Raw genomic sequence first — 11,734 nt, forward strand, 5'->3', positions numbered from 1 at the left:
TGAGCGGTTCCTGCTTATTTCACAACAAGAAAATGTGTGTGAGCCTCTTCAGGCTTGATTCTGATGCACTGAATGTCCTTGAATTTTACCGACACGTGGAGCTGAAGGAGTGCAGCGATCCTGCTGATCTTTAGCACTTAAAAAGCACCACAAGTGGATGTTTGGGCATATCACAGCACCAACAAATCAGATCTGCATTCACAGTTGCATCTGCTTTGTGGCATCTCCTGGAAAGATGAGTAAAGTGTGCAGCTGTGCGTGCATCCAGGGAAGAAAAAGAGAAAGTCAAGAGCAGCCTATCAGCTGCAGCATGCTCTCATGGTTCATTCTGATTGGACCATTTCTGAGTCTCCCTCATATAGGTCATTCTGATTGGACTGTTATCCATGGCTTCCTATCATGATTTAATCTGACTGGATAATCACCAGGTTTATCTGCCCCTGTTCCTTGTGATAGGACCATTACGGTGGACTCACTGGCAGGATTCGCTTTCACTGGACCATCAGCTGAATCTCCCTCACATGGTTCTTTCTGACTGGGCTATGATCCAACGCTCACTGACACATTTATTTTTGATAGAGCCATTACTGGTGAATCGCTAGCATGGTTCATTCTGATTGGATGATTATCCAAGTCTCTCTAATATGGCTGGTTTTAACTGAATGATCATCCCCGACTCACTCATAGGGATCATTCTGATGGGATGACAATGTGTATCTCAAACAGACAGCACATTCTGATTGGACCATCTCCTATAACTCACTCACTAAGTTAATTTTCATTGGATGATCGTCTGCATCTCTCTTGCCTGGTTTAATAGGTAATACCCTCACACAAGGAGGTGCGGTGGCGCAGTGGGTTGGACCGGGTCCTGCTCTCTAGCGGGTCTGGGGTTCGAGTTCTGCTTGGGGTGCCTTGCGACGGACTGACGTCCCGTCCTGGGTGTGTCCCCTCCCTCTCTGGCCTTATGCCCTGTGTTGCTGGGTAGGCTCCGGTTCCCCGTGACCCTGTATGGGACAAGCGGTTCAGAAAGTGTGTGGGTGGGTGGGTGTGTGTACCCTCACACAATTCATTCTAATTGGATGAGGACCTGTATTGCATTCATACAGTTAAGTTTGATTATTTTGTCCTCACGTGATTCATTCTAACAGGACCCTCATTTGCAAATCACTGATAAGGTTTATTCTGGCTGGACAATTGTTTCTGTCTCACTCCTATCTGGCATTCATAAAAGGGGTACTGAAGTATGAGAACACCAGTCTGAATTGAAGCAGTATGCTAACACCAGCTTATAACAGACCACCAGTAGATGTCACGGCACTGGGATAACTGGAACTATGACCATAAAAGTTCCAAAAAGTTCAATGCCCAGAAGAGAACTTGGAGCCTCTGTTGAGTCTGTTTATAGGACTGGCAGTTATGTGGAGAGGCTCAGAAAAAGATGCACATTTTCTGATAATATGTGCAAAGCATTTAGAGCTACGTGGATGGGTCATAACCTGCAGCAAGTGCAGACGGAGCTCTGCTGTTCCTGCTGTCCACTTGAGCAAGTTACATAACCTGAATTACCTAAGTAAAATTTGCAGCTGTAGAAATGGAGAGCAGGTGTTAAAAGGTGAGCCATGTAAGCTTTGGTTAAAAGCATCTGCTAAGTAACAGAATAGTGTCATGTCTAAATAGTATTAATCACGATAATCATGTGTTTTCTGCTGCCAGTCACAACACATCATCAAGTCTGCTGTCGACCTGCCAGCGATAGCAGCACCTTACTTTTCGTGTCTCTGTATTTGTGCACCCTTCACCCCCAAGAGAGAGAAACTGATGCAGGGTGACTCTCCAGGTGACCTCAACACTGTGTCCCTGTCCTAATATGGGCATTTATTCCCCTGACACACCGTCTCATTACCATTGCCCTTCAGATTGATTCCTGCATTCGGAGCTCCTCACGTGGTTTTCAAGGGCCTACTTCAGCAGCTGGAGGGTTGTAATTATTTTCTTAAAACTGTAGCCTTTCGTTAATTATTTCAGTGGCTGAACGCATGCTCCCCCTCATTAATTTCACACTTCACAATTTATCATAATTACTGCCAAATAAGTTGTTGTTATCACTTTAATTGAGATTAGTGGCTGAGGCACCCTCTGGAGAGGCCACTCGTGTGTACATAGCAGTGGGTGAGCGCATGTCAACCATTTACACTCCTACCTGCCTACAAACCCTGTTCACGAGTGACATTCAACCTTTGTTTAAACCCGACCAGACCTGTATCCATGTGCTCTTGGAATGAAACTGCTTAAGTGGTTTGAGTCTTATAGAAATACTTAGTCCATATGAAAGAGGTCTTACAGTCTCAACAGCTCAAAGTCTATCTCAAAGAAGAGTTAACAGTCTTGTTGCAACCCAAAGCCTATCTCGAAAAGGAATTAAAGTCTCTAACAGCTCAAATTCTATCTCAAAGAGGAGCTGCATTCTTGTTACCATCTGAACTCTGTCTCAGACAGGTCTTCCAGTCTTCCTACACCCCAAAGTCTATCACAAAGAGATGTTACAGTCTCTAACAGCTCAACGTTTAGCTCAAAGTGGAATAACAGGTGATTGTCATTTGTACCTAAGGGATAGATGAAATGCTTGTACTAACACAGAAGGATTGTGACTGCTTGCTCAAAAGAGGAAAACAATATGAAGCACAAGGTAAAGGGCTGGTACGAAATTGCTGTTACCTTTCATATTCACTTCTGGCTCATCTTTGGCTTTTCTGGACAGAACTGTTGCCACACAATAAGTTCATCCACAACAACTTGAATTTCTGACTGCTTCAGCTGTTCATATGTACTTCATACAGAATGTCTGTTTGGATGATAGTCAAACTTTAATATTGCAATGCTTTAAGATGGTCGGACTTTAAGAGTGACAATACATTATTCTCAACAGGGACACATCTACTAGGGTCTCTGCTGAAAGGACCAAACATTTCAGGAAACGTACTCCATGTGAGACATCTTGTGATTTTAAGATTTCAAAAGTTATGTGCTGTACATCCAGCCATAGTTTTCATCTCATGCTGCAGGAAGTGCCCATCTGCTGGTTCAAACATCAATCATGAAGATGGACCATTATGAAAAATTCAGGTCTATTTCCATGATTTCAACAGCAGTAAAGCAATAAAACCTCAGAACAGTAAAAAAAATCTGTGATACAATGTTGTTCTTTTTTTCCCTTATTTTTAGTCTCAGGGCAGAATCATTTTTGACTCAAGTATGGATGCACACATTGTGGTGTTTAGGAGCCGTGAAGAGAAAATCTATACGTCTGTGTGAAATGCTGTTTACCGGCGGTGGGTGAATGAATTTAAAGTTGGCACTGGGCTCAGAAAGGATGACTCAGCACTCTCGTTAGACTGATCTGTAAACAAACTTTGGGAGAAACATCAGCTTAGGGTCATTTCACAATGAGCTCTGAGGTTATGTGAGCTTCCTGTCCCTCCAGCTAGTCTTGACTCTCTCTTTATGTGTTGGCCATTAAATGATGAGCAGTAAGGGAAGGGGAATACTCCTATAGCCCCTGAAAATGCGGGGGTATTTTACATTCACAACACAACAAAAACCTGGTTGGAGATGGCTTTTCCCAGAGAGCAGGCGCAGAAGGGTGGAGGTGTGCAGCTCCGCCCCACCCCATTAGTCCCGGTCTTGAAAGCCCCAATCACTCCCAGTATCCCTGATTAAAATGCTGCCAGTGGCCTCTGGGCCAAAAACCCTTTTATTTCTCGAGCATTTGCCACCAGGACGGGTCTCTAATCCTGTTTTCTGACAGGATGGTGCTTGAGCAGCGCGTCCCAGCAAGATAATTTATTAAAAATACCCTTAGAGGCACAACAAAAACAAGGTGGCCTGTTCTTCCTCTTTCATCTCTCTTCCATCCTTCTTCTGACCCTTGACCTGCCCACTTCCATTCCTTTTCCACCTCTATTCCACCCCTTTTTTGTGTTTCTTCCTTTCTTCTGCTATCCTTCTTCCATCACCCTTCTACCCTTATTCAGTGAGTCTTCCATTACTTTTCTACCCCTTTTCCACCAATATTCCATGCCTCTTCTTCCCTTATTCTGTCAGTCTTCCATCACATTTCTGTCTTCCATATTTTTCCCATGCTTCTGTCCATCTTCCATTCTTCTTTTGCCCCTTTTCTCTCATTCATCAATCCCTCTTCCAACCTTCTCATGTCCGTATTCCACCCCTGTCTCCCACACAATTCTGTCCCTCATTCAGTCCTATTCCATGTGACTGCAAAAAAATTAGCTCTTTTGGTTCAGGTCTTCTGTTTCCAGGCTTGAGTCCTCCAAAGGTTTAACTAGACTGGGTTCCACTGACAGGGGTCTCTGTTTCTGTCAGATATCCAACTTCCAAGGTGTTCTTTATAAGCTACTTTGGCTGCAAATGTTCCAGGCTGGCAGAGCAGGACAGAGATGTGGCTGAAGGCAGAGACCTGCAGTGAGGTCTGTTGAAATCACTACAGTCAAAGAGCAGAATCTGGCTGCATTGTGGGTAACAATACACAGTTCACTCCATAACAACTGTGGTACACCTTGCTCGGAAAGCAATGTGATATCTACTGACAATACAGCAAATTAGCACTAGTCTTCTCTGTGTGTCAATTTGTTTGTGTGACAGTGTGTGTGCGCATATGTAAGAGATGCTGTGGAAGCAATTATAGCCTTAAACAGTGTCGAAGTAAACAATGCGTTAGTGTAGGTGTTGTAAATGAATGTGAAAATGAAAGGATGATTAGATTCCTTAGTGATGCGTTAGTCTATCCTCCTGTGAGTTATTAACAGCCCACGATTTGTTGTGGCACTGCTGACAGAGATTCACATATTCTTCCGCTGGTTAGAAACAGCACTGTGGTTCAGTGTAGTCCTGGAGGAATACCGTAGAGAATGCTCGTACAATCATGTAAACTACTGCTGCTCACTATGTTGTAACCTGACTTCTCATGTTACAAGCGGTCAAGTTATGAATTTTCAAAGGTATAAACAATTTTCCAACTTATTTATAACTAATTACATTTTCTTCACTTGTCTATTTCCTAAAAGTTGCCTTTGAGGTGAAGCAAACACAATCTGTGTTTACCCTTTAAGCCAACAAATGGCAATAAACACAGTGTTTACAGCTCATTTCTGATGTTCCTGAGTGTCGGTGATGAGTAAATTATGACTAGAGATACATGCATTTATGGGATGAATCAGCATAGAATGGTAGTTTGGGGAGACAGTGTGTCTTTCTTTTCAGTCATTTTCAGTTTAAATTAGCATACATTTTAAAATTGTTACCAATTATGAAAAATATTAATGTCTTACAGCATTCTTTACTGTAGCTATATCCAAGACAGCAACTAACAAGTGAAAAAATCGAGAGACATCTGACTTTAACCAATTATATTTACCTGATGTGTTTCTCTTAAGTGACTTGAAATGTTAATCTATCTGCAACTACTTACCCGTTTATACACTTGAGTAATTTTTTACTGGATCAATTTAGGGTAAATACTTTGCTCAAGGGAACTACAGCAAGAAGTGAGATTCAAACTGATCTTTGGAGTTAAAGGCAGTAGCACTAACCACTATGCTACCAGGTGCCCTGACACTATTAGCTGCAACTTAGTGGTAGTAGTGACTGTGGAGTGATGAAAAAAATGTAAACAGACGTGTTCATGAGGTGAGGAGCCAGGGTATCAACAAGTAAAAATCATTAAAGATAAAAGCATAAACATCTTTTGATTACAAGTATCCAGACATGTTGCTTTCAGTACAGAAGGTTGATGTTCCCAGCTGTTTGGTTCTGATCTTGGACCCACCTGAACCCCCACACACCCAAGCAGCTGCATGTCACACTGTGTACATTTGGTGCCCTCCCTCAGGTCAGCACACCAGGGGGGCGGCTGTTTGTTTGCTTGTTTGTTATCATACCCAACGACTGTGCAGACGAGCCTACCCCATGAGGAAGTCCATCCACGCCGCTCTGTGTACACATCTGAAATAAATGGAAAATCGCTGAGTTTAACCAACAAAAACTGTCGTTTCACACATTGGTAGTGGAGGAAATGTGTTTGATGAGGACAGCCACAGGGCAATAACTGCAGTTCACCAGTTGCAGCATAATAACAGGTGTCCGAAAGTCCAGTGCATTCTATACATAGGAACACACAGCAGAGTAGGGGACGCCGTGACACTGCAATGCAGTCCTCAAAGCGGGGACTGGCGCGGAGCTCGGATTTAATCCAGTCAAGTGCCCACAATGGGATTTTCACCAATTAACAAATGAACAGGGAGGGATTTTATGCACGAGTGTGTGGGAACTCAGCGTCATTCACGTAACACACGTGTGCAAGGAGCTGGTCCTCCCACATCCCTCTGCTGCTGTCTTACACGTGGTTATATTCCTGGCTGTGGGTCTGTGATGTCTGAGAGTCATCACAATTTTCCACATCAAAGGTGTAAAAACATCGTATTGCAGTCAGTTTACTTGAGTAAATTACTCTGAAGTACTCAGAAGGCCAAATGAACAGGAATGTGAGAGACCTGAGCAAGTAGAGCGTGAGCCCCCCATACCCCCTGACCGTGATGGCTTCACAACCTGCTCGACCTGCAAATCTGCACAGAGGAGGGAATCGATGAGATCAGCAGCAGAAGCTGCTGGAGCAGCCAACAGCCCCGTTTATACGGTCGATGCATGGTCATCACGACGGGTCCCCTCCTCTGCCTTTTTTCCGCTGTCCTTCAGGAGCTGAGAACCTGCAGAGGTAGTATGAGTGGGACTGATAGGTATGTGTGGATTGACTGTGTGTGTGTGTGTGTGTGTGTGTGTGTGTGTGTGTGTGTGCGTGCTCTGTTTTTAACAATGGTTAAGAAGTTGAACTGAGAGCCACGAGGGGCATTTCTGATAAGTGTGTTTTCCCATCTGCTCCATGAGTTCAGTGGAAACCTTGTCTGTTGACCAGTGGTCAAAAATGTGATAGATCAATGAGAGCCATATCATGGACCCTATAAGTGTAGCAGCATCTGCCAGTCATACCCTTGGCTCTTCAGATTTGTTTCTGTTGCAAGCTGTGATTTTACTAAATTATTAAATCTGATTTTCCCCCACTTTTTCCTAATTATCATGCTTTTGTGCACCATTTTGTCACCAAAGGCCTCAGTTCATCATTATTGCATTTTAGAAGCGTCTGCCATCAAACCCAAGTTAATTGGCTCCAATTAAAGCGACGGTTCTCGACGCCTCAGTAAACAACATGTGCATGATTGTCTGCATGTTTCCCATTAAACAAAAAAGGATGTCAGGGGAGGGGTCTCTTTGGAGCTTTATTAACATCCACTGTACTTTGAGGGGTGTCAGTCATCCTGAAAAAGGACGTTTGGACATTTGGAAGCCCAGGGGTGCTCTGTCCTCACTAAGGGTGTTAATTCAGTTGGTGGGTATGGGAGAGCGGTATTACAGGGGCTTGAGGTGGAGTTTGCTGGAGGAAGAAATTCAATTAGTAATTAATGCCGTGCAAATAAATGAATATCTGTTTTTTCATCCTTTAATTTAAACCCCATTCTTTACCAGTCAATGTGGTAACGAGGGTGTTCCCAGGACCATCCAACTGATTCTGCTCTTTCTGTTCTTTGTTTCTTGTCGCCCCACAACCTATTCACCCCAGATTCCTCAGCAGGTAAGCGTACTGACGTTCTACCGACACGAGCAACCCATCGTCGACTACTGCCAGGCCCACCAGCCGCCCACGCTGCGGGTCAACATGGGCTTCGATGGCTCGCGGCAAGGCCTTGGGGGCCTTGAGGAACTGAGCACCACACCAGCAGCAGCCCCTACCTCGACAACCCCTGTGCCGCGGACCCCGCCCTCGCTGCGGCTGCCCAGGGAGGGGCCCTGCGTCACCTTTCCCTCCGTGGAGCGTTCGACGCTCGGCTTGGGACGTTAGCTTATGAGGAAGGGGCCACTGGGACTCCACAGGACCCCAAACAGGAGCACTGTGGGTGTGCTGAAGGACAGCAGTTACTCCTGCATGGCGGCACTGCAGTGTGTGTTTCCTGACGCACTGTCTGTTGGTCAGTCACAAATATTCCATTGGGATAACACCCTCACCTCCTGATTCGGCCTTGCTGACTCCGCCTTCTGAGAGTTCAGCGTTGACTCCGCCTGTATAACGCCACCTACTGACACTGTTGCGCTGACTTTGCCTCCTGATTCCACCTCCTGACTTTCCCTCCTGACAGTGCTGCATTGACTCTGCTTCCCTGACTCCACTTATTACAGTGCTTTACTGACTCCACGCCGCTGTTACTTCTAACAGAGGCAAACGGACACGTGATCTATAGACATACAAATATGCATATATATCTCACCTGTGAGGTGCAAATGAGATGAACATAACGTAGGCGGCCGCAGAAAGCGGAGTGCATCCGAACCCAGGATAATGATAGTCTGGTTGTAAAATACAACTGCTCAGCATCATGGGTTGCTTGACCCCCGATTTTCACGGCTGCACAATGAGGCGCCTCCCTCACGCAGATGTTTCCGCTTCTCCTCCTCAAGTATTTTTAGAGCATCTTCAAAGAGCGTCCAAAGCGTGGAAACTCTCGACTCGCAATGACAGTGGAGCTGGAGACAAGATGGGATGCTGGCGTGTGGGGATCGAGGGGCTCGCTAATTAATGTCCGACGGTGCGCATGCGCATCTTGGGGCCTCTGTCAAAGGAGTGCAGCGCACCTCGAGTTACCCCATCCGAGTAGTTCTATACACCACAAAGTTTTAATTCTCTCTTCCTGCAAATTAGTTTATGTAAGAGATCCCTCAGCCGCTTGCTATTTCCATATCCCCAAAGAGTGCTTTTTAATTTCAGACGTGTAATATTTCTATTTTCACGTTGGAAGTGTAAGAACTTCACGGTGGCCTTTTTCGCCCACCACCACTCCACTTATTTTCTATTATTTTTGAAGACAGACGTAGACCAAATTTGGCTCAATCTTGCAGTAGATTCTCACCTTTCTTCATACTTCCCACAATAGTTTTATGGATTTATTTATTTATTTATATTATTTTATTTTATTTGTTTCCTGGATATTGTTGCTAGGATTTTAACCACTCTATGGTTAAGCTCTCTATGTTTATGCTCTAGTAGTGTATATTTAATATGCTGTGTACAGTTTCAAATTTCCCATTAAATGGCTTAAATATATTTCACCTACAGATGATAAAAACAAAAATATTAAATCAGAGCGATTAAAGGAGAATTGGAAGAATAAACAAAACTCTAATAACACAAGCTGTCATTAACATCTCCTAGGAAGATGACAGCCCAGAACTGTGCATTATTTTCTTTTGATTAATACTAACAATAGCACTATTAATCCAGCTCATTTTCTCTTTGTCGATTCAGACACAATCATCTGATTATATACTTTTTTAAAATAGAAAATTTGTATAATGGAAACAGGTTATTAGTGAGATGAACACACGTGGGAGTGCCAACAATCCTGACTAATCCATTGGAGCCACCATACAATGGACATACGCATAAAAACACCACACAGATCAATATTTAGAAATTTTTTTATGGCCGTCATTTATCGCCGTAGGTTCCTTATCTTTCTATCTTATTCCAACTGAGGGCCGGTTTCGAGAGATCTCAACAAATCCTTGTTCTGAGGAATATCGTGCTGTGGTGGCTGCAGGAAGATGAAGAATCGAACATGTTTATGAAATATGCTGTAAATCTGCAAAAGACAGGCAAGGCTGTTAGCGTCCCTTTTGTGAGATGAGGATCACATTTGCTGTTTGCTGAATTCACAGCCCTGCAAATTAAACCCTTGATTCCTACTGCGAACACGGAGGAATATCGACAGCACGTCTGCTGCTTTCGTTAGCTGCTGCTGCTGCTCTGAGGTCTCAAAATGCCCAGGGAGCCTCAGAAATGATGAATTCCTCACCATGAAACATGCAGCAGGACCTGACGGTCCATCCGCTGTGGACTGTACCTTGCAAAGGGGTCTGTAGGATGAGACATATCACTACTGATAATCCATCAATTAGCTACTGAGACCCTGCCCACTGATTCAAGCCCCACCCCCGGCACCAGTGCTCGACAGTTGTGGAGTGTTGTTTTCAAACATTGTTTTACTTCTTGTTCTGGTGACATTTGGACTGCAGACCAACTGGCAGACAGGCAGTGCCATGACCTGGTTCGTGACGTGGTTCCAGTAAAGCCGTGAAATCCCGCCCACAGCTGTGGGAACTCTCTGTTCAACCTCTCTCCCTGAAGACTACGCCCCACACTCGGCCCCTGGCTCCACGCACTCAATGGATCCAAGGCCTAAGCAGCCATCCAGGACTCATGGGCACGGTCTTGTGTGACATCACGAAGCACGAAGCGGTTCTCTTTTTTGTTGAATGGAAGGAGACCGCTTCAGCTGGGGGTACTCGTATGATTCTGGGACTTGTTCATCCTGTAAGTAGAGAATCACATTTTAGCTCTTAGCATCTTCTGAAGCTCAGTCTATGTGAGCACCAAGAAGAGCCTTAAAGCCAGGAGAGCCCAAATGGATGGGCAATGTCATACAGGACGTGGTCCGCAGCATTGGCTGTGCAGTAAACGCTTTTGTGTTCCTTTCGCTCCGTTTATTGTCTGACCATCGCTTTGGATAAATAACACCCCCTCCGCCACATGCTAAGGCTTCTCAGAATACACCGGAACACAGCTGGGGAACCAAAGATTCTAACTATATGAACATAGCCCCCTCGAGGTTCAGCCTTTGAGCTGGCCACCATTCCCAGCGTTTCTCCTTTCATGCTCGGGTGTCAGTCTTCTTCAGTCATATATCTGTTTTTTGGCAAACTTTTGAGTCCTTCTCAACGACAGGGAGCATTGTGAAGGGGTGTGGCCACTGCATGGGTGTAGTAAAGATCAAGGTCAACCCTAAACCTAATGAGAGCTGATGGAGATGATTTTGTTTCTTTGCTGTGGAGCAACTCGACAGGCCTCTTGTGGCCTGTAACAGCCATTTTTGTCTGTAAACGAACCGTGGGCCCCTGTCGAAGTGCAATCACCTTTTTTCTACATAACTCTGGGGGAAGTCAAGCATTGCCACCTGATTTACACCATCAAGTCAGCCATTTGTCTCATTTGCATTGTGGCTCCAGTGTGGTTTGGAAACACATTCTTTTTTTGATTATCTTGTCTATATTACTATTGTTATTATTATATTAATGTTCTGTTTGCACAACATGTGTATTTTCTGGAAAACCAGGTCAGGGAAATGGGGGCGATCATATTTTTTTTTTGCACTTATTTGTGCAGAAAATAAGTTAACGTTCTTGTTTTGTCAAAGACGAGACAAACAGATGTCTGATATGAGCCTTATGTGTGATGAACGGAGCTTCTCGGACTCAGAACCATCTGCCATCGCATTGATATGGGTTTGAGTCCTACTTCTGAAAACTGCAACTGTCTTGTTTTTTAATTTCAAGAGCTCCTAAATGTGCAATGGTATGAAAAACATGGGGAGAAGGTCCAGCTGTCCAATGTTTATTTGAGTTTCTTGAAATTTGTTTTTTTGTTTTTTTTATATCAATATTATTATTTTTGAATTCCTGTACAATGACACTGAAAAAAATTGACTGGGCAACAAGATGGAGTTATGAGTGTTATCTGATGTGAGATCAATGTTAGGGTGTCAATATTTATTTA

The 11,734-nt window shown here is 44.2% G+C and overlaps 1 protein-coding gene across 1 annotated transcript in view; it reads left to right on the forward strand.

Moving 5' to 3' along the window:
- LOC108923587 (leucine-rich repeat transmembrane neuronal protein 4-like) overlaps positions 1-7,969 on the forward strand; it is a 68,987-nt gene extending 61,018 nt beyond the window's left edge. Inside the window, exon 3 of the mRNA XM_018734436.2 lies at positions 7,691-7,969. Within this exon, the coding sequence (XP_018589952.1) occupies positions 7,691-7,969 (279 nt within the window). The remainder of the gene's footprint in view (positions 1-7,690) is intronic.
- Positions 7,970-11,734: the final 3,765 nt, after the last annotated feature.

This window comes from Scleropages formosus, chromosome 6, assembly GCF_900964775.1.
Source record: "Scleropages formosus chromosome 6, fSclFor1.1, whole genome shotgun sequence".
NCBI classification, from domain to species: Eukaryota; Metazoa; Chordata; class Actinopteri; order Osteoglossiformes; family Osteoglossidae; genus Scleropages; species Scleropages formosus.